This window comes from Leptonotus elevatus, chromosome 18 (assembly GCF_054856555.1).
Source record: "Leptonotus elevatus isolate MCC_2025b chromosome 18, RoL_Lele_1.0, whole genome shotgun sequence".
In the NCBI taxonomy this organism is placed as follows: Eukaryota; Metazoa; Chordata; class Actinopteri; order Syngnathiformes; family Syngnathidae; genus Leptonotus; species Leptonotus elevatus.
The window spans coordinates 7,428,348-7,452,351 of record NC_141256.1 but is presented as its reverse complement, the minus strand read 5'-3'; the positions used below and the strand labels follow the sequence as shown (position 1 = coordinate 7,452,351).

General features: G+C 40.7%; 1 protein-coding gene across 2 annotated transcripts in view; it reads left to right on the top strand.

Moving 5' to 3' along the window:
* The window catches only part of grm1a (glutamate receptor, metabotropic 1a), a 95,570-nt gene extending 71,786 nt beyond the window's left edge, over positions 1 to 23,784 (top strand). The window contains exons 10-15 of one of the 2 annotated variants that reach the window (XM_086061758.1): positions 11,735 to 11,970; positions 13,508 to 13,754; positions 14,192 to 14,360; positions 17,095 to 17,221; positions 18,553 to 19,489; positions 22,958 to 23,784. In XM_086061758.1, coding sequence (XP_085917884.1) covers positions 11,735 to 11,970; positions 13,508 to 13,754; positions 14,192 to 14,360; positions 17,095 to 17,221; positions 18,553 to 19,489; positions 22,958 to 23,570 — 2,329 coding nt within the window. In that variant the 3' untranslated portion in view covers positions 23,571 to 23,784. The remainder of the gene's footprint in view (positions 1 to 11,734; positions 11,971 to 13,507; positions 13,755 to 14,191; positions 14,361 to 17,094; positions 17,222 to 18,552; positions 19,490 to 22,957) is intronic. The other variant, XM_086061759.1, reaches the window with a different exon arrangement.
* The last annotated feature ends 220 nt before the right edge of the window (positions 23,785 to 24,004 follow it).

Genomic DNA, 24,004 nt, shown 5'->3' with positions numbered 1-24,004 from the left:
TTAAAACATTCCAGCCCCAATATATACTTCCATCATCTGTATATGAACTTTTAGATACTGTATATTTGGGGTAAATATTGCAAAGGTTGTGACAAATTGCCTATTATCTGCCTACCTCTTTTCTAGAACATATCCACAAGGAGGAGGATTAAAAAAAAGCGGAAGATGAGTGCTGCTATTCTGTCTCTCCGTTTATGTAGTACGACTTATATTTAATTCATTCCCGCATGTTTAAGTTGCCGGCATGGGGAAGGCACTCATTCTTTTCCAATGCGGCTTTTAAATTATCCATAGTGACGAGACGACACTCTCGGGTTATGAGTTCCCTTTCCTGGATTCATCTTTTTTTCGATGGACGCAGGAGTGGATGGGAAGTAGGTCTATAGTTTAGCTTTTTGTGGACGGTCTCCACGGATGGGCGACATGCTCACTTCTGGGTCACAGAAAAAGAGAGAATAACAGAGGAGGTCTGAGCCAATTCGCATGATAAGCTGTGTGTGCATTTCTTGAACAAATGAGTGGAGCAGTGCTATTTGTTTTGAATGTCACTGATTCCATCGCTCCAAGTTCAGATGAAAGCTGTATGGATTAAGAAGGAAGAAGTGGGCCTGTTTTCTCAAGGCACCAGTGTACTGTAAATTGTTTCCGCAAGAAAAGCAACTGCTCAGGTATTTAAAAAGAAAATGACGGACAATGTATTGTTTTTACACACAGTGTGAACAAAGTTGAAGGCGCTTACAGTACATGGTGGTTGTCCGTGGTGGTAGCCTTGGCAGAGTTTTTTTTGCTCTAATGAGCGCTTTTCTGGTTTTACAATTTCCCTTCTGCTCATAAACAAAATGGAAGCTGTATCTGCCTAGTTGGCAGCCGTGATCATATCTCAGGAGCTTGTGGTGACAATGTAGTAACGACCTTAGTAGATGCGAGAAAAAAATGCACTCTTTTATTGCCGGTGGGAGACATTAAAATTTTGGCTGAGTGACCGAAAAAAAAAAGAAGCAGGCTGCCGAATAAACTGCGTGAAAAGCGTTTTTGGAGAGATTTTGCTTTGGCCGGCGGGCGGCAGGCTGCTCTTCAGACGAGAGCCAGGTGTGCCAGGTGCTCGACCCACGCGCATTCACCGGCCGACCCGCAGACTGCTCTCAGCGCCGCACTTGGCGTCCACTCTGCTCCGGAGTGTCTCTTGTCTTCCCTCTGTGGTATGTCACTCAAACATTTTGGCTGTGTGATGGAGTATCTTCTGTTTGTAATCGTGATTTCGATTTTGGCTTCTCTTTATCTTAAAAACATTATAATCAAAGAAAACCGAATAATGTTGAAGTACCCTGAATGCACCATGTTACTTGAGATTCTGCCCTCCCTGTGCATGATTTAAGCTGTTTAATGACACCCCTGTTGGAGTTTACTGTAAAACTAAACACATAACAAAAACATATACACGCATTGTATATTTAAATACAAGATATGCTTCGTTTTTGAAACATCGCCAGTGCTAATGCTAAAGTCAATGTAAAATCCCATTGACATGCTAAGGTGTAATTAGAATCGAACTCCAGGAGTATTCACACATAAACACTAGGGACACATACATACAGGTAATATAACAATGCTCAAAGGCACATATTCGTCTCAGTCATGGAAAAACGAGTTATGTTATTTAATAGAGCTAAACTTTCTTCTTCTGCTCTGCTTATTTCATTGTGTGTACACTGCCTGTAAGAGGCCAACGTGGGCACAACAGGAACAGTCGGTATTTATCTTGAATTAGTTGTTTTTTGTTGCTATTATTATTATTATTATTATTATTATTATTATAGTTTATTTTCTAGTTGTTTTGTTCCAAGTTTTGCAATCAACTAATATATATTTTTTTTTGATTAAGTCATTTACTCCCAGCCATTTTCATTGAAGTAATCCCCTTCACCGGCTGTATTACTGGATTTTGACTGATTTTGCAAGGCCCACAGAATATTGAGTTCTATTGCTATACAAACATGGAACCTACTAAAAGAAAGATTAGAGTCTCTTCCTTTATCTAAAAAAAAAAGTATATTTGTATCTGTTTCCGTTTCACAGCAATTAGCATTAGAATATAGCTACGTTTCATCATTATTCACAAAGCTGGGGGAAAAGAGCTTATTGCAACATGGCCCTGGCTGATCTCTTATACTCTGCTGCCACCTGCTGGCCATTTTTTGTAATAGCTAACATTGCTTGAAGCGACCTCTTCAGGTCAAAAGTTGCATAAAGCCTGTTATATGTTCTAGCATAAAAAAAACGTATACACTGTAAATACGTTTTTGGGACCATGGCAATATTTAAAATAGAACGTGTTTCGACGTTTTTGGGAGCAAATGATTTCATCGCGATTTCAATCCATCAAACATAAAGCACTTCTGCGGCTCAAGGTTAGAATGTCATCTGCTGCTTTACTGTGTGGCATTATAATGTTTCTCTGGCTTCCTTTCTATAAAAGCCTTTATAGAAATACAGATGAATTTGAATAAATCATTTAAAATTGTTTTAGTTGAAGTGATTTTGTTGGGCAATATCAGGAACAGATTAATTGGATTTCCATTATATGGGAAATATTTCCTTTTTTTGTACAATTCGGTTTTCTGGGACGGATTCATCACGAAAACGACTGTATAGCGAGGGTTTATTTAAGTTCACAACTATAACATGACACCTGTGCTATTGTAAAAGACGCGCTTGCAGATGTGACACATGATGCTGAATGAACACCTGGTTGGCTCATTATAGTTATAATAGTAGCTTTTTCCCCCCACAGCATATTAAAAGCTTTTGGGCCATTGAATGTAGTCAGGGTGATAACATGCTTTCCATATCCCGACACTCTAATTGGCACAGCACACATGACCATCGACCCTATCACATAACCGAACAACAACACCAGGCTGACAAAAAAAGAACCTTTTGCAATACCACACGCATCCAGCTTGTGCTTTTTGTGTTCTTTTTGCTTTGTTTGCCTTCTTTTAGTTTTCTCTTGTTTTTTCCCCAGAGTCATCTATAGCGAACCCTGGTAAATGTTAGTTTTATTTTCTGCCTTTTTTAATGTCTTTTTTTTCTTTTATTGCCTGTATTTTTTTTGTCCTTTAAAAAAAAATTCTGTTGCATTTGCACTGTATTTACTTATACCAAGTTAACCAAGTACACACCTTCACACAACCTAACTCGCCGTTTTTTCCTCGTTTTTGAGATTAGACATTTATGACGGCGTATTAGGGCCACGTATATCCATTTTTTCAGAGTAGGGGTAATATTCCGATAAAAACTCGCAAATTTGCCACTTTATTAAGTGGCAAATTTGGCACTTTATTAAGTGGCAAATTTGGCACTTTATTAAGTGGCAAATTTGCTACTTTGTAAAGTGGCAAATTACTATCTCCTTATTTGAAAACCCGATCGAAAAGTATTTGCACAAACATCCGACTTTTCTCTCTCGAAAATGTGCCACTTAAAACTTGCAAATTAGAGTTTTTTGTCTTTATAGAGTCGCAAATTTGCGACTCTATGAAGTTGCAAGTTTTTTCTCGGAATAATGCCCCCACCCTCTAAAAAAAACAACATATTTATACGTGGCCCTAATACGCTGTTGCAGACATTAGAGTTTGTACTGCACTGTAGCATTTAAAAAAATATATCTTTTTAGCTTCATTTTCTTATTTTCATTGTTTTACTCTATTTATACATACATATAGTAATCACCTGTAACGAATCCTGATGAATTTTACTTCTTTAATTTCCCTCTTTTTTCTTTTCTTCCCTTTATTTCTATTTTATCTTGTATCATTTTGGTCCTTTTTTCTGTTCCTTTTTTCCCAACCGCACGATTAACACCAACTATCCCACGTAGTGTGCCGCTCACTAATGCGCGATGAGTCCTTCCTCCCCGTGTACTATTCTTAAATATTCATTTGCCACCTACTCAATTATCTCAGCACGTTGGCAAGCGATACCAGAGCTTCTTCTCTCCCCGCTCGGCCTCGGTCGACGCACCTCCGAAGAAGTCGATCAGCATCTGCCGTCTTTTTGTTATCATCCCCCATGAGTGGCGGCGTGGTGTCAAACCCCGCCGCTGCCCTCCCTTCTCATGCCCGCTCGGAGGCGCTTATTACTAAACATCATTTGCATAAGCTGCTTTTCCACATGTAACACTAATTTCAGCACACGCGGGATCTCCTTCCCGACATTCTTCTTCTGGCACTGACAAAGTTCTTGTTGTACCTCTTTGTGGACACTGACACTACCACACCACATTGGAAATGGCGTAACTTAAGTGCCGTTTCGTTGGTGCAATGAAAGCTGCCGACACGTTATTGTGTGTTTGTCAGGACACAGCCGGGTTTTCGCTCTGAGCTTGAATACATGAAATATTCCAAAGAGAGAGAGCGCGGGAGAGTGGGGTAGCATGACACATTTAGCTGCCTCATTCCCTGCCATCTCCAAAGCTTTCATCTCCTCACCATCTCCGGGAGAAGCAAGCGGAGGATGTGGAATTGTGCCGAGTGGTTTGGCGGATGGAGACTCGTATGTCCTGCAATCATGCCAAAATAGGACAAACCTACCTGTTTAGATAACAACAAAAAATCAATTGGAGTCTTGGCTTTTACAAGTGCAAAATGGTCCTCATTTGCTAAGACTAAGCGAGACAAAAAACGGCATAAACAAGACTGCGAAAGGACTTTTGATGGCAAAATAATAACTTAAAGATATGCAGCTATGAAATGTGCCATGAGCGCTACGCTTTTTTACATGCTGTTTTCCATTCATGCGTAGCCCAAGTCTAGCGCAAAGCGCAGTCCAGCAGTATGTATAGTGGGGTGTCAGGCGATTAAAATTTGTAATCGTAATTGATCCCATGACTTCAATAGGTAACTCTCGATCCATCCATCTTCTACCGCTAATCCGATTAACTCACGACTAATCGTAAATGTACAATACAGTTTTTATATACACTTGTAAACATAAAAGTGGAAAAAATGTTAAACCAATAGAAATATGACTTCATCTTTTAGTCATTGTTACAGTAATTTCATAATAATTCATAACATTGAATTAAAATTAAAAAGGTGTCCTGTAATGTAAAAAACGAGTATGATATTGATATGTGTTGAGGTTATTTTTCTGCCACTAGATGGCATAATTGTATTTGTAAGACATTGGTGACAGCTCAGTGCATTTTTCTTTTCATACTAATCTTTAATATTAATTAATTTGTGAAATTCTGCACATTTTTTAAATTGTAAAATACAGCTTGACCCCAGTCTCCACAAATATATGCATTATTATTAAATGTATTACTGCAAAATTTTGACGTGGACATGTCTGCTGCGTTGCGACTGGAATTCCCCCCAGTCCAGTCCTTCCAAATAAGGGGCAGTCGTTAATCGCGCGTAATTTTTTTTTGTGGCGTTAAAGGAACTTTAACTCAAAATTACTGCACTCATTTTGACACACTTAATATATACACAATATTAAGATTGTGGGATGGATGGAACGCAGCCGATTCTGGCCAATTGAAGCGGCTCCCCTTATTCCCAATAAAATCAAAGCGGTCGACGCACACACAATCATTGACAGACATGCTTAAAACATTCGCGGTGGTGGTATAATAATAATAATAATAATAATAATAATAATAATAATAAAAAAAACTATGAAAGCACACAGTAAAAAAAAGTAAATAAAAAATTGAGTAAAAAGTCAAGACTAAAATCAAAATCAGGGAAATCTTATGTATGTTTGTACTCTGTTGCCCGTTCCGTAAACATAATTTTTTTCTGCATGTTCCAATTTCTGTGTTTCGTGTACACTGGAATAAAATCTGTGGCTGTGTTTGCGCTGCCATCGCCATGGAGATGTTGTTTAGGCTCATGACAGAGGGTTGGTGGGTTTGTCTGGCGGCGGATCTGTCACTCAGTCTGTCAGCAGCGCTGCAAGAATATGGCTGATGTGTGGGAAACAAAAACAACAGAGACTGTAATTAAATATGGGGACACAATGGCAGCTGCTCGGAAGTACGGTATTTACATGATCCCCCACTACAAATACAATATCAGAATATTTATGACACGCTTCTGATGGTAATTGACAACAGTAGTAAGGATATTACCAGCACCCTCGTTTTAAAACAGTGCAGTGCAGAGCAACTGCGCTATTCTGTCAAACCTCCCGCGTCCAAAAATAAATGCCTCACTCAAATATAATTTTCCACTCCTTTGCTAATAAAAAACTGCAGCACCTTTAGAGGCCTATAAACAGTCTTTCAGATCAATTCAAGTCTGGTGAGTGCTGACTATACGCAGCTTGCATAGCATTAGCATTTATAAAATTAAAGGCCTTGCCCCTAATAAATTATTGCCTCCAGTAGAGTTACAGCAGTTCCTTTTGCAAGGCAAAAAGTTTTCTTCCCATGGTAATGCTATCCTCAGTTGACATTAAAAAAAAAAAAAATCCATTAACTACCTGAACTTTTATCTTAACTCTCACGTACAGCAATTAGGAGAGCCACCCTCAATGCCCCCCCCCCCCCCTTTCACCAAATCCTTTCCCTTTCCTCTTTTTAAACTAACTCTTCCTGTTGCTCCTCCAGGGGGAAAGAGTGCATGTGATTAAATCTCTGCCCTGCCAATTAATTCATGGCTTCATAAATATACAAATGTGCAAGCCAACTGAAAGTAGACCATTGGGGGAGAGCTGGGAAGTTGTGTCACGGATGGAATTATCAGACGCTCCTCTTTAAATGACAACAATTGGCAGCTAATAATCACGGGTCAATTTGAATTTAAAGGATGCTATTGCCTCCAGTAGCAAATTTGCTTACAGAGATAAACCTGACTTTAATAAATCACATAAAGTCTTTGGAAAGAGAAAATAACCTGGATTCAGATCCTACTGCCAAGATGAGTCCGAGCCTTGGGCTTGTTATTTATCTCATCCTACTGTGAACCAAACACTTTTTGCTGCATTGCTTAAGTGAAGTAAAAGTGAGGAAGTAGATTAGAACCTTCATTCAGTTTCCTAATTAGGGCCTTGGGTGAGATAGACAACACCAGTGGACAATTTATATTAATTCAAAGCCCTCTCTAACAGGCGCGTGTAACTGAAATCATGGAGGGGCCCACAATTTTTTTTGTTTTTTATCAGTGCTACTGCAGGGGCCACATAGGCCTGCACACATCCTAACTGGGCGTATAACAAAAATGCCAAAATATTTGCATATGTTTAAAAAAATAATATTTATTCATATATTTAGATTTTCAAATGAAAAGACCCACTGTTCAACTACAAATAAACGGCCACATACTATGACACGCTCTTCTTCACAATTACAGCCTCGGGGTGGAGGCGCTGGTGAGCGATGTCTGCCATCCCATGGTTAATAATGGCATTGCATCTTTTGATGGCTCAGCAGCAGTCATCCTTTTGATACCACTAGTACTTGTGACACATAAATAGACTACAATAGAATAGAATAGAGCTTTCTGCCACTTGGCGGCAATAAGGCTAATGTAGAAAAGGAAACCGAAATTCATGACTAAGTATTAAAAAAATAAAACTATGTTGATTTTACACACATTTATTTATTTATTTATATTTTTATACATTAAACATACGAATAAATAAATAACTTTTCATGGACTAACATTCACAGAGGCAACATGACAACTGTCCAAAAACACACCCGCAGATGCAACACAGTTTGTTGATTAAAAAAAAAATAATAATAATAATATTGAAGGTTTATAATAATAAACCTAGGTTTGTGTGAACGCCACATGTGTAAGCTCTGCAATGTTTTGGGAATTATGTTTCTATGTGCTTTAGGAGCTCAGATATCAATTATTTAGCAGGCATTGACAATATTGTTGAATATCCAGGATATGGAAATATCCAGGATGTGGGTTCCAATGTCAACAATGATGTTGTCATGTTGTGTCCAGTTTAGCGTAACCCCCAAATCCAAGGGGCGTCGAAGCTGAGCTAACACCAATTGTGCCGCACACGGAATGTTTCGCCGCAGCCCACTGAGCTCTGCCGACTCCAGCGCCTCTTTGCAAAGAGTGATAGAGGCCATTACGGTGTCATTGTAAATGTCTCCAAGCGCACTTAATCGCTTCACAATATGTGCTCGCCAGGCCTCGGCGGAGACGACGCTTATTTATCGCGGTAGTCCAGCCCATCGATCGGACTGATAAGTGAGGACGGCAAACGTACTGGATCATGCTTGGGGTTGACAAAAGTAGTCACATTCTATACTCAAGTAGAAGTACAGATTCTGGTAACGGTAGATGTTTGAACTATAGAACTCAATTGTGTTTTTCACCACGGCTTTGTCTTCATGAAAAGTTTGTTTTATGTCCTCAAAGTCCAACCTGACCTTCTGGTGAGTTAAAAAAGATTCCAAAGCGGCTCTTTAGGACTGCGGCGTTCACATCTTTGGTTGATACAAGTCTCAAAAGCAATTAGTTTTGCTTCAATCGAGTTATAAAGGTGCTCCTCAGGTATTTTTCCACGCACATTGTACGGTAATGGGCCCGTTGATAATGCGGTGTGACGCCGCAGCGCTCTAGAAGTGTGGTGAAATTAGATTTTGTCCCACAATAGATGTCCCCCCGGTGGTTCCGAAAAGAAGTGATGAGTTTCGGCCCCCGCCATGTTGAGTTCAGCATCATCCTGAGAGAGCAAAGTGAGAAGATGTCATTTTTTGCCTGGGAACACATTCATGTCTCCAGTGCCTCGTGCATTATTTGTGCAGTGCCGAGTAGCTTTTTTTTTTCGATCTGTCTCCATTTTTGACCAATAAGAAATTTGGGAAACTAACTAAATAACGGCATTACCTTTGATTCTACAAGCAATGTTGTTTATATGGGGCTAGGACACATTTTGTAAAAATTAAAAAAATATTTAAAAAAATTACTTTTGGTACAAAATGCACATCAATCTATTTTATAAAAATATTCAGTTTTTATCAGCTGGTATATCTTTCATATATTTCAACATATTTTTCAGTGTCTTTTTGATTTAAATGAATTATAAAATCTTTACAAAAACCGACTAAATTTGTGTGACATCAAACAAAATGACCAATACTACAGTATAATACAGGATTGTTGGGATTGTTTCAAAATTGATGATGCTGACGTCATCGTTTTTGCTACACTCTAAAAACAGTTGGGTCAAAAGTAATCCAATTACAGATCACAAATGGACCGAACTACTTTATGGGTCAATTTGACCCAACTTTCTGGGTTGTTTTAAACAAAATTACTTAATTTTTTTACCTAAGTAGTCAAATTGACCCAAGTAGGGCTCGTCCCATTTTTGATCCATAGTTGGGTTATTTTTGACCCAACTGTTTTTAGAGTGTAGGATATTGAATTAAATTCAAAAGATTGCCTGATACCAATTCCGATACAATCATATGGATTAGCTGCACATTGCTCATTAATGATTATTTTAATAATGCATTAATACTATAGTGCTATTTTTCCTAATCAGCAAACACATTAAAACAATTAGGTTGTTTTGTGGAGCGACTTTTACAAATGGATGGCATTTCCAGTCAATTCAATAGGAAACGTTTTTTTGTGAGTGTTTTAAATGACAGAAAAAAATTACTTGTATCTCAAGGCATGGGCCAGAAATCTGGATTCTGAAGGCGCTGTTTAGATGAGCTTGACATTGCGACCCATGCAGCTGAAATCTGATTGGACAATAGAAAAAATAATAAAAAAATCTGACATACACGTATTGGAAGCAGTGCAGCCAAGAGAAACACTATGAAATGAATAGAATGGACACTTGGGAATAAATTAGAGAAGACCTTGTCGGCACTGACCATCCACCACTGCCTTTTAAGGAGATAACAAGACATGAAGACGATCAGCCAGAAGCACCTGTAAGTGCCTTCTGTCACCAGATATGGGCTCCATTCCAGGCCTAATCACACTCCATCACTCGGCTTATATTGTCTCACGTTTGATTGCGTCTCCTCTCCTTTGATGGACACTAATTATGGCCAGAAAGGTCTAACCTACATAAACGCACACACACAGACGTGTCCTTATATGTCACCCTGAACATCCCGCGCGTGCGTTTGATATAATTGCTTCCACGGTGAGTCGTACCTAATTGGCGTGTAGATGTCAGCGGCGCAGGTATTAAGGCTGCGTCCCACCACGGCTCAGGGAGAACGAGCAGAGCGCTTGTTTGTCTTTTATTCGCCCGTGTCCTGTTGGCTGGTGTTTTTTTTATTGTATTTTTTTTTAAGCCCGCCAGCAGACTGCATGTCCAAATGAGCTTGTTAGGTCAGGTACAAGATGGCGGAGGACTGGAAAGCCAGCAGTCACGGTGGCGGTGTCACCTCTTGAGATGACTGTCCCTTTTTAAAATTGACAGTTGCCACGCTTCCACTCGAGATAAGCCACCGAGAGGATAATTTAATATCATGCAACGTGTTCATTCCAAAGCCACAGAAACGTCAGAGGTTTGTTTCTCAATACAATTATACTAGGGGTGTCAAAATTTGTGTTTTAATTTGAAGTTCCTTTAATGCCACTTAATTTTTTTTAAATGCACGATTAATGACCGGCCCTTACTGGGGGAATGCCAGTCGAAACACAACAGACGCCTCCACGTCAAAATTTAGCAGTAATACATTTAATAATATTGCATATATTTGTGGAGACTGGGGTCGAGTTGTAGTTTACAATTTAAAAAAATGTGCAGAAAGTTACTTCATGTTAAACATTAGATAGCTCTTAATATGAAAAGAAAAATGCACTGAGCTGTCACTATCGTCTTACAAATGCAACTATGCCATCTAGTGGCAGAAAAATGACCTCAATATCACACTCTTTTTTTTTACGTACAGTACATCTTTTTTAATTTTAACTTAATTTTATGAATTATGAAATTACTGTATCAATGACTTAATGTTAAGAGTATGAAAACATAGGGAAAACTATTTTATTGTACATTATATTGTACATTTTATTGTACATTTAGAACAGATATAACATTTGCGATTAATTGTGAGTTAACTATTAAAGTCATGTGATTAATTACGATAAAAAAATTTAATTGCCTGACACCCCTAATTTATACATGTTTGAAGGTATTTGCTGAACATATGTGTAAAGACTGAGAAGTATGTAGTACTCATTTGTGCAAATATAGCATTAATCAGTTCATTCTTATACCCGGGAAAAAAAACATCTTCTTTTTAGATAGTTTGCTGGCGTGGCTGCTTTAGAGCGCCTCATTGTTGGCCATGAGTGCACACAAGTCACAGAGACAAAGACGGAAGACCAAGGAGGGAGTGAAATTTGTTTTAAAAACTCGACAGCCAGTGTGTGTAAAGCGGCTTTTCACTGGCATTTTAGAGCGCCTCGTTGTCACAGTCTGGAAAAGCCCAGGGACTTTAAGGTATTGCACTATGTTGCTTTTTACTTAACAAAGTGTCTTTGATTTAAGATCATCCATCCATCATCCATCCATCCATATGTCCGTCCCACAAGCTGCAGCTGGTGTCCATCCTAGTGGACATTGGGCCACAAGTGAGGTACAGTTCCTCCGCTATGTCAGGGTTCATTGATTGCGGCCACACTATTTCACAAAGTAATAATTTTTCATGGGAATACTTAACGTAATGTAAGCTCTTTAACAAAAGACTAGCTCAGTGTCATTCTCTGTCTCCGTACAGTGACGGGTGGGCCGACCGCGACGAAGTGGTGGAGGGATACGAGCAGGAAGCCAAGGGAGGCATCACCATGAAGCTGCAGTCCGCCGTGGTCAAGACCTTTGACGACTACTATCTGAAACTGCAACTGGACACCAACACCAGGAACCCCTGGTTCGCCGAGTTCTGGCAGTACCGCTTCCAGTGCCGTCTGCCCGGCCATTCACAGGAGAACAAGAACTACAAGAAAGTCTGCTCCGGTGAGGGGAAGCTTATTTTTCTTTCTTGGAGTGTGGACGAGATGTCCTAATTGATTTTCACATTTTGCCATTAGAATGATTTGTTAATGAATGTGGAAGTAGTTGAAGAGCAAAAATAGATAAATTACGTTTTCTCTTCTTTTTTTTCCCTCCCTTATTATTCTTTCTGTTTGCTCTCAAAAGGTGACCACGGTAAATGTTATTATTGTTATCAACAATGAGTCACAAATGATCAAACCACACCTATTTATGGAGCAATACCTTCATACATGCTACTCTACTTTCTCTTGTTAATTTTTTTTTAGACCTTCAAGGTGGTAAGTACGTTATTCTACACATCTGTGGTCATCAGAATCACACCATGCACTCTGTGAGCACTTAAAACCTCAAGTTTGACTAATGCGTTGGTAAAAACCTGTAACATAGTCAGTCATCAGTTAAACTTGAAAGCGGACACCCTAAGACACCGTTTGATCGCACTAACCACTGAGATCACACCTTTTGTTTTCTACTGAATATGCATGTTGCCCCCAAAAAAATTCAAAAAATGTTTTTATATATTTTTGAGGCATATTTTTCATAAATACCAAATTTTAACCACTCACTTCCGAGGCATGTGCCACTGTATGTACGGAAGCGTATTGCATTCAATTGAAAAAAAAAAACCTCCTGGTTTTCTTACTAATTTTTTCAGGGAGCTTTATTTTTTGTGGGTATTTTTTTTATTTTCTGTTTTTCTGATTTTGTTTTTCTGTTTTACTGAATTTTTTTTCTGTCATAAAAAATATTCTGAAAAATGGGGAGAGGGGAATTATAAAAAAAACAAAACAGAAAAATACTTACACAGAAAAACTGAAACTCGGTGCTCTATTTCGGAGTAATTTTCAATTATTATTATTTTTACCTCTAAAGTGACTTGTTGCAGACTCGCTAATGGCGGACACTTTCCCGCATACCTCCAACAAACCTAACAATATCACTTAACTGGCTCCGTATACGGACATATCAATTGATCGGCATGATTTTAGTAACTGCTAGCAGTTAAGTTTCTACGGAAGCATGCGGGAAAGTGTCAGCCATTAGCGAGTCTGCAACAAGTCAGTTTGAGTTCAGAGGTAAAATATATATATATATATTTTAAAAAAATATTCTGAAAATCAGAACCTGGTGCTTTAAAAAATAAAAAAATAAAATATTCCCCTGTTTTTGTGAATATTTTTCCCTGTTTTTCAGAAAAAAAATTGAATGCCAGAAAAAAAAATGCAGTAAAACACGAATAAATTAATAATTTAGTTTAATTTTAATTTTATTTTTTTATAACAGAAAAAAAATATTCAGAAAAACAGAAAATAAAATAAAAAACACAAAAAAACAAAGCTCCACAATTTTTTTTTGTCAGAAATACAGGAGAACTCCAACCCCCCCCCCCAAGTAAATGCAATATGCTTCCATACTAGTTCGCCTCCAATCACACAATTTGTGATGTTACTGAACAAAACCAACCGACTGCATCAACTCGTCTTTTGTCCCCGAACAGGAAACGAGAGCCTGCACGAAAACTACGTCCAGGACAGCAAAATGGGCTTCGTCATAAACGCCATCTACGCCATGGCGCACGGCCTCCACGACATGCACCGGGAGCTGTGCCCGGGACAGACGGGGCTGTGCGAGGCCATGGACCCCATCGACGGCAGCAAGCTTCTCGACTACCTGCTCAAGACGTCCTTCAAGGGGGTCTCCGGGGAGGACATCTACTTTGACCAAAATGGAGACACCCCTGGACGGTAAAGAGTCAGAGCACACTGCTACATGTGATAAGACTGTAAAGTGTATTTTAGATTAGGCGGTCTTCAACAGCTACTGCAATCTTTGGGCATAAACATGCAATTTAGCACCCGTCGCTAGGGATCTTAGCAAATGAAGCCCTGGGATGTAATTCATTTAGACCAGAACAAATTCAGAAAAAGGGCCGCTTTCATCTGACTTCAGTTGAACAGGCAGCGTTTGACAGTCAAAAAGCTCCGGCGTATCATTCTTTTGTCATCTTGAGGTTAAGCGTTACCGTCAAAATGAGAGCAAGTCATGCGCTGGCATGACTTGTTGCCGTGACACTCGGCCGCCCGCATTTTAAGTGGCTTCAGATAAGAAAAGCGGGATGGAATTGTTATCAATAAATGAGCTGTCAGGCACTCCAGCCAACGTCGTGTTCTCCACATTTTAGGTACGACATTATGAATCTGCAAAACGTGGAGGACGGCCACTACGACTACATCAACGTGGGCTTCTGGCACGAGGGCATCCTGAGCATTGACGACAACAAGTTGTGGTTGAACAGCAGTGACATGGTGCGCTCCGTCTGCAGTGACCCCTGCTCGAAAGGACAGATCAAGGTATGCAGCCTCGTTTTTTTTCTCTATTAACTTTGCCACTCGCTTGAATAAACCAAAATGTCTTGGGGGGAATCAATAGCCATTAGTGCTAGTAAATTGTCTTTAACTTTATGAGAGTGCCAGGGGTTAGTTACTCATTCTGCTGTGACTATCTGATCAGGCAGGTGCATAGAGTTTCTCTCACACTGATTCTGAAAAATGGCTGCATCCGAGACATTTTGACCTTTACACAGAAACCAATGAAACGTGATATATTACCTGGTTTGATGTATGTTACGGGAAGAAGTGAGTGGCAGGTGTTGAACTTACCCTGTCCTGGCGTTGCAAAAAACTCTTATACTCAGGGGTCATCCCATCACTATTTTGACCCTGATGCGACCTCTAAATGGAGAAAATGGTCCTGCCAAAGGTGGTAAATTACCACGATTCCATCTGAAAGGGACATCACCAATTGTTGTGGCTGCCATATTGTGGGCAAAAAGGTGAAATTCGCATTAGCTTTACGGTTATGTTGATGAGAAAAGACAAATGAGATAAAGTTGCTCTTTGGGGTGGAACTTTTTTCACTACAGGACTTCATTTTACAATGTTGTGTACGAAAGAAAAGTGTGAGTCTGCTACAGGCGAGCTAGCAGAAAGGCACGCAAGCTAGCTGGCTAGCCAGCGTGATAAACAGGTGATGTTTCTGCCATTTGGGCCGTTATGTTGATGAGAAAAGAACAACGATATAAAGTTGCTCTTCGGGGATGTGACTCTTTTCACTAGAGGACTTATTCATTTTAAATATGTTTGCAAAGTGTGAGCCAAGTCGTCCTGACTGCTACAGGGTAGTTAGCAGCTAGCACTCCAGGTGGCGGAGTGGTACCGTCACCTGCCTATGATGCAGGTTGCCGTGGGATTGCTTCCCCGCCTGGGAGACTATGTTTGTATGTGTGTGTGAGTGAAAAATAAATAAAAAAATACAAAATAAAAAGAAAAGAAAGAAAAAAAAAGAAAAGAAAAGTTTGCAGCTAGCTGGCTAGCCCGCTAGGTGAGTGTGTGTTGGCTTAAGGTAGAGCTGTTTAGTTCACAGGCAGTATTATTTCCTCCCATTTTCAATTGTTATAGCACACACTTAGTCATGTTGGTAGGTTATAAAAAATCCATAAACATTCATGTTAAACATTTTAAAGACACAATATACCAGGCAGATACAGTCTATCATTTATTATTAAGATGAGATGAGCCACCGTGAACACCTACAAAGAAAGAAATTTGCCAGGTTGACTTGATGCAAATCCTTCATTTGAAGGAAGATGTGGGCATCATCAAAGTGTTTTGAACTGAGCTTGAGGATATGAAAGTGTCATCCATTGGTGATAACTTACTGTTGAGAGTGCACTGCTTAGCCGATTCAATATTAATCAAAGTGTAACAGTGAATCCACTCGAATCCACTCAAGATGTTCTTCAGTTCAAAGACATGGTTGAAGTGGCTCCCCTTCCATAGTTTCCCGCATACATAATCCTACGCCTGTGTTTCCATTGGCACCTTTGTCACTGCTTGAACGTGATGGGCCTTTTTTTTGGGCAGTGAGTCACCGCTTTTGTTCTCTTTGGTAATCTTCCAAAGCATCCTTGGCTGCTAAAGGGACTCTGCTTGTTACTCTTTGTCCAAGGACACATCGTGTACAAGCATGCGCATTTGATGGGTATTTGGTTTCTCGCTAGTCTGCTTCCTGTTTCCTCAATAGCAGTCTAGTAATCCTAAAGTTATCAGGGGGGGGGGGGGGAACTAACAGGTGTTTCTACATTGTAATATGATCTATGCCTGTGGTTCTCAACTCAAACACTTAAATAAATACCAAACTTTTCAAGTGCCACCATAATGACCAATGTTAAAATACAGTAGCATAGTTGGTCTGTTCATCAAAAAACAAGACAGTGGATACAGAGGTGGCAAATCCAGGTCCAGAAAGTAAAACCCTGCCACAGTTTGGCTTTATCCCCTGATGCTACCTAGCTAGCTCACTAGAAGGGAAACGAGTACCATGGGAGCCTGTTAGGGAGCTAGCTAGCTAGCTAGCATCAATGGCTAAAGCCAGATCGCAGGGTTTTTACTTTCTGGACCTGAATGAATAAATAAATGGTGTGAAATATGTCTTTTTAGAGGAAAAAATATAAATATATAGTTGTTTGAAAAAAAATACAAATGTAATGGTAACAGTATAAATATATTATTGTAAAAAACAAATTCACTGCCAGCCCTGTTATGATGGATCTTTGACATCTGTAGTCGTCAATGGCAGTGAATGTGTTAAAAATGCATTTGTACAATTATATATTTTCCCCAATATACACAAGGTGTGCCATCCACTTGAATTAATAAAACGCTACACCTCCAATAGACAGCCCTGCAAGCAGCATCAGATTTATCTGTAATATGGTAAGAATCACATTTATTTAAACACTTGCGTTCTCCCCTGTTTTGGGACATGCCCTGATTTTCCTCATCTGGAGCTGATTGTTTTGAGTCAAGCTTTACACTAAGTTGCCCTGAGGGAGGATGCATCCTCTCCTCACTTTGTATCCTGACCCACTTATCACCCTGCTTTACATATCAGAGCGCTGCTAACAGCTGGCGCGGGCGCAGAATTCAGAAAAGCCGACGTCCTTGTCCTATAAACAGCGTAGCAACAATCGTCAACTTGATGAATTAGGACGGCGTGACGTGAGTGGCCCGTTTGTGTTCGCAGGTGATCAGGAAGGGCGAAGTGAGCTGCTGCTGGATCTGCACCACATGTAAGGAAAATGAGATTGTCCTGGATGAGTTCACCTGCAAGGCTTGCGAATTGGGATGGTGGCCCGCCGACGACTTGGCAGGTGAGAGACACTAAACCACGAGATCCTGTCAGTCGTGTGTTGGTCATTCGATTTCCTCCACTGTGCCTTTTGCCAAATGTGACAATCTCTTGTTTTGACAGCAAGCTATTGACTTGAGCTCTCTATTCCCAGGTGTGAAATCATTTTTTTTTGTTTACCGTCTATTACTCACATGGCATTTTTTCCTGTTACCAGTTGTGGCATCCGTTTTACAACCTTTTGCAGTAAATGTCTAAATCAGGCATTTCAGACTTTTCCAGTGAGGGCCACATACAAGAAAATGGAAGGAAGAGGAGGGCCACAGCGTCTCATGTGTATTGCTAAAATCAATCAATCAGTATACTGGAGGTCAACATGTGCTAAGTAGTTAAATATACTAAAAAGGAAAAAACATCAAACATTTATTTAATCTTTTTTTTTGCATTTTTATTAAGACAATTCTAATAATTTTGAGATGTCACATTTTTTAATGTGAGATAGTTTTTTAGTGCGTGTGAGATTAATTTTTGCGTGTCAGAGGTTTTTGGTGAGAATGAGCGGTGTGGAAGTTTTTTGCTAAATGTGACTTTTTTTTTAGTCAGTGTTTTCATGTGAGTGAGAATTTTTTGGTTAGCATGAGAGTTTTTTGGGTGACGGTGAAGGTTTTTTTATGCTTGTTAGAAATCCTCAGAGAGATTTTTTTTGTTACTATGAGAGTTTTGTGTACGTAAGACCAGGATTTTTTTGGGGTAAAAGGTTTTGTCGTCTAAATGAGAGTTTTTTTTAATTGTGAGAGTTTTTTGGGCAAATTTTATTTTATTAACATTTTTAGAGAGGTGTTTTTTTCTTGATTGAGTGTGAGATTTTTTGGTGACAGTGTAAGATTTTTTTCAATGCATATGAGAGTTCTTTCGGTGAGGGTGAGGATTTTTTGTTTGTTTTTAGTATGTGTGAGAGTTTTTCCTATGTGCTTGAGACTTGAATGTGAAAGGTTTTTGCTGTGAGAGTTTTTTGTGTCAATTAGTTTTTTTTGGTTTGACTGACATTTTTTGGGTGTTTTTTTTTATAGAAAATAACATAATTTTTTAATGTGTGAGAGTTTTTTGGTAAGTGTGGAAAGTGTTTTTAGAGAGTTGGGGTTTTTTGTTGTGAGAGGATTTTTTTCTTTTTTGGTGCAAGTGAGTTTTACATGTGGGTATTTCAGTGAGTATTTTATTTTTTATTTTTTTTTGGTGTGGATGTGACAGCAATTTTTTGGTGTAAGTGAGAGTTTATTGGTGGGTGTAAGAGAGGTTAAATATATTTTTTTATCCTGTCCGGCATCTCATCATATTATCCCTTTTGCTTTCCAGACTGCCAGCCGCTGCCCCTGAAGTATCTGGACTGGGCAGACGTGGAGTCCATGGTGGCGGTGGCGTTCTCCTGCGTGGGCATCCTCATCACCTCCTTCGTCACCTTCATCTTCATCCAGTACCGTGACACCCCCGTCGTCAAATCCTCCAGTCGAGAGTTGTGCTACATCATCCTGGCGGGCATCTTCCTGGGCTACATCTGCCCGTTCACCCTGATCGCCCGGCCCACCGTGCCCTCCTGTTACCTGCAGCGCCTCCTGGTGGGCCTGTCGTCGGCCATGTGCTACTCGGCGCTGGTGACCAAGACCAACCGCATCGCTCGCATCCTGGCGGGCAGCAAGAAGAAGATCTGCACCCGCAAGCCGCGCTTCATGAGTGCCTGGGCGCAGGTGGTCATCGCCTTTATGCTGATCAGCGTCCAGCTCACTCTGGAGGTCACCCTCATCATCCTGGAGCCGCCCGAACCGGTTAAGTCGTACCCCAGCATCCGCGAGGTCTACCTCATCTGCAACACCAGCAACCTTGGCATGGTGGCGCCGCTGGGCTACAACGGCCTGCTCATCATGAGCTGCACCTACTACGCCTTCAAGACGCGCAACGTGCCGGCCAATTTCAACGAGGCGAAATACATCGCCTTCACCATGTACACCACCTGCATCATCTGGCTGGCTTTCGTGCCCATCTACTTCGGTTCCAACTACAAAATCATCACCACTTCCTTCTCCGTCAGCCTGAGCGTCACCGTGGCGCTGGGCTGCATGTTCACGCCCAAGATGTACATTATCATCGCCAAGCCCGAGAGGAACGTCCGAAGCGCCTTCACCACGTCCGACGTGGTGCGAATGCACGTCGGGGACGGCAAGTCGGCAGCGGCGTGCGGGACCAACAGCTTCTTCAACATGTTCCGCAAGAAGAAGCCCACATCTGGCAACGCCAAGTGAGTCCACTCTTGTGTTGCTAGCCGAACTGTTATTCCAAGTACAGTGGTACCTTGAGATGCAAGCGCTACAGTGATACAATTCATCAAAAAAGGGGCCTGAAGATGTTTAATGCCACTCCCCGGTGAACTTTACTGTCAAACTAATGTCGTATATTTAAAACGTCCAAAGAACTGCCTAAAAAGGGCCTACTCGTGTAACCATACCATAGAATGGAAAACGCCATTGACATGCTAACTATTAGCATTGTTATCCTGGTTTTACAACCTTTTAAGCAAGGGATGTTTGAACACAAACGGAGGATATATATAGAGATGTAGACACAGATAAACTAATACTCACAGGCATATATTATTTATTATCGGCATTAGCTGTGAAACTGTTCTTCTTTATTTGTGTCTGCCTTGCTGTATTATACTTCCCCCTGGTGGCTAAGCTGGGCACACCAGAAGGAGCAGCACAATGATTTGATATGCATCATTAAATCCTGACGTGTGTGTTAGACGAGTGTTATTTAAAAAAAACTAAACGTAAAGTTAGTTTTTCAAGAGGAGCCTGGAACAGATTAATAGCAATCATTCCACTGGGAAAATATGATTTGGGATACTAGTGTTTTAAGTTAGGCGCGTGATCATAGAATTAATGAAACTCATATCTCAAGGTGCCGCTGTAACGATGAACACTCAAATGCTACGGGAGGCTCCCCAAAGGCACATTTTCGAAAGCGATCATATATTTTCCTGATTAACAACCTTCAAATCAAAAAGGTTATTATAGCCTACTTTTGATTTAGATTAATAAAAATTACAAAACGTAACTGAAATGAGCTGCAACGGTTATTTGGAGGCATGGCATTTATTAGAGTGGAGGCCGCTACTTGTATACATTTTTTATTAGCATTATTATGCGCTTTTTGTTTAATTGTGGTCTGGCGTCTATTAGAGCAGCGGCCACAATTTAAAAAATACAATATCGATTTTTGATGACCAATTAGTCATCAGTGTACTAGGTGGCTAATTATTTGAGGCGCGATGTGTTTTAAAGCAGAAGAGTTTTTTTTTTGGGGGGGGGGGGTACTGTATAAGTTGCATTTTTATGTCCCAAAATGCATCATTTGAGTGTTCATGCATGATTTCAATTGTGCACTTGTACTGTGTTCTATGCTAATCGAAATCCTTACAAGCTTTAGAAAAACAAGCTAATCAATAACACATTGATGCTGCGTCAGTTAAGTTGGATTTGAACTCCCTGTCTGACGTGCTTACAGGATTTACAGTAACACAGATTGCACACGTCAGTTAGTTTTAAGATCTAGAAGTCTTAAAACTCACCCTCACTTTTGAGATTCACAGCAGTGACACGAGGATACTTTTGTGACGTAAGGCGATGGGCGGAGTTAATGTTTCCATGTTGTCTCTCACCCCTGCTACAGTATGTCGGCCTCCTTCTAACCCCCTTAAATAAGCCTGTTGGCAAACGTCCATGTGTCTCACCTCTCTGACGTCTGCGCTGGCGACTAACTCATCGCTAATGGCTATCAGCTATGTTAGCTAGTGGAAGGCATCGACGCGCGCCTCGCGGAAACCCAGTTCGGCGTCCAAAACAAAGAATTAACGCTACACATTTTGCTTTTTTTGTTGGGTTTTGGTGGCCTTTTTCACAATAATTACAAAAAAATAAAAAAATCGACCACCCATGTTGCGAAAAGGCTACTAAAAGCCAAACAAAAAACAGCTAGCTAGTTGCTAGCGGCACTTTCATGTCAGGCGAGATGTTGCCGTATATTTTGATGCAGTCCTACAAGAAGGAGGCAGCGCCCCCTACTGCCTCCGACTGACCACAATGAAGCTCATATTTGACTTACCGCAGCATGAACGCCTCTGACTAATCACACTGTGCGCACCAGCCCCCCAACATTTGTGCATTAACCCCCTCCTAGGCAGCGCTAGCCAACCAAGTGCATTCATTTTAGCCGACTCATTAAGTTTTTGTATCATTGTTCTTTCCATTTTCAATTGGTGTTTGGTTGACTCGCACCCAAAATCCGCGTTCCCTAGTCATGTTCACAAGAACGAGCAAATACTATTATACCCGGAAAAAAATGCTTCATAGTCCAATTTGCTCAAACTCGTAAATGGAGTTGCCCTTATGTAGTGCCTTTTCTACACCATACGGTGTCCAAAGCACTTTACATTCATTTATTTGAAGAATCATGTGCCTTTTTAGTTTAAAATACAGTAGCTTACTTCAGCTATCCTGGAAGCTCTTGTCATACTCTAAACATTGTTAGAAATAGAATTCACAGTGTTTTGCTTTGGTCCAGTTAGGGGTGTCAGGCGATATTTTTTTTAAAATCACAATTAATTGCATGACTTCAATAGTTAACTCATGATTAATCGCAAATTTTATATCTGTTCTAAATGTACAAAAAATATACAATTTTTTTTTTCTTCCAAATTTTCATACTCTTAACATAAAAGTGGGGGGGAAATTAAGCTGATAAAAATATGGCTGCATCTGTTTGTCATTGATTCAGTAATTTCATAATAATTCATAAGTGTGATATTGATTTGTGTTAAGGTAATTTTTCTGCCACTTGATGGCATAATTGCATTAATTATTGGTGACAGCTCAGTGCATTTCCTTTTCATACTAATCTTTAAATAATATTAAATAACTTGTGAAATTCTGTACATTTTTAAAATTGTAAAATACAACTTGACCCCAGTCTCCACAAATATATACATTACTATTAAATGTATTGCTGCAAAATTTTGACATGGACGTGTCTGCTGTTTTGCGACTGGAATTCTTTCAGTACTGGCTTTCCAAGTCAGGGGCGGTCATTAATCGTGTATTTAAAAAAAAATTGTGGCGTTAAAGAAACTTGAAATCAACTCAAAATGAACACACTCCTTTTGACACCCCTAGGTCCAGTAAATCCATTTGTATTGTTTCGTACTAGCTCGGTAGTGCTAGCTAAGCTAACCTGTTGTTAAACTAGCAAATGTCCATTCATGGATCCAACACCGGTTGTGAATTCTGCCCTTCTGCACAGCTCCTTGTTAGAGAACAGCAAGCTGTGCTAAAAGCATTGAAACATTGAAGCAGTTGGATATTTATTAAAAAGTGAATATTAAAGAGTTTAGAGAAGGTCAAATTAATTTAGCTGAAAAGGTTGTGGTGCATAATGGACTCATCCAGAAAAAAAGCCCATCAGATGTAAACACAAACAACAACAAAAAGTAATTTTGATTTTGCCAATTAAAACGGAAAGAACAAAAAAAAAACTGTAATCATTAGCGCAGAAGTTTACAGAAGCAGTGGGGAGATCATAATGCTGTGCGCGGCACATTATGAATCATCGAAGCTCCTAAATGTCAGCCATGTTGTCTTGTTGCTTTCTGTAGCGGCCGCCTTGTTTCCCTCCCCCGAGATGGTAACTTGAGTCTTTGTCTCGTTCGTAGTTCTAACGGCAAGTCTGTGTCATGGTCTGAATCAGGTGCAAGACACCCTCCGAGCGGGGGCAATGTGTGGCACAGACTGTCTGTGCATGTGAGGAAACAGGAAGCCGGCCTGAATCAGACGGCGGTCATCAGGCCCCTAACTAACACCCCCGACCCCCACAGTTGCCACCCCTCCGCCGCCGCCGCCGCCCGCGACCTTGGCACAGACCCCGGCCCGCCCCCGCAAGAGCCTCCGTCCGCCCCGCCCGGTCCCGCTCCGCACGCGGGCCCCTTAGTGGAAACGCACCGCTCGCACATCCCGCCCCCCCCTGCCGACGAGCCGTTGATTTTCACCGAGCTCCCTTTGGCGGCACCCCTCGAGGTGGGGGTGTCCCCAGATGCGCAGCTGGATCTTTTGCACGATTACATGTATGATGCCAAGGAGGAGGGGACGGAGGGGCACAAGCTCGCCCTGGACGACACCCTGGCTCTGTCCCCGCCGTCCCCCTTCAGAGACTCGGTTTGTTCGGAGGATTCCGTCCCAGGGTCCCCATCCATGGAGTCCATTCTGGGGGGTCCACACTACACCGCCCAAGCCCTCCAAGACTTTGCACACAGCTCCTCGACACTGTGAGAGCAACAAAACAAAAAAAAAACTAAATGGTGCACAACATTTGACAAGCTTTGATTATACTTCTTTGTTTATTGATGCCGCCATTTTGCTTGCTTGTGTTGTCGTGAGGCGTACGTTAAAGACACACGCAGAAGAACATGGCTGTGTTCGGAATCACACATTTCTTAATGATTAAATGCATATGTATTGTGATTAAAAGTTAAATACAACCGAACCGGACTTAGGCGGCTATTCTTTGGTGTACCACAAGAGGGCGCCCACATCCCACTTTGAGAATGACTGCTCTGTATACTGCCGTGATTAGGGCGTACCGAATGGCTGCATGATTCCAAACACAGCCCATGTTTGAAGGGCTGTCAGCAAACAACAACAACAGTGCCAAAACTCTTTAGCTCGTCATGCCAAATTCCCATAAGGTACTGTGCAAAAGTATT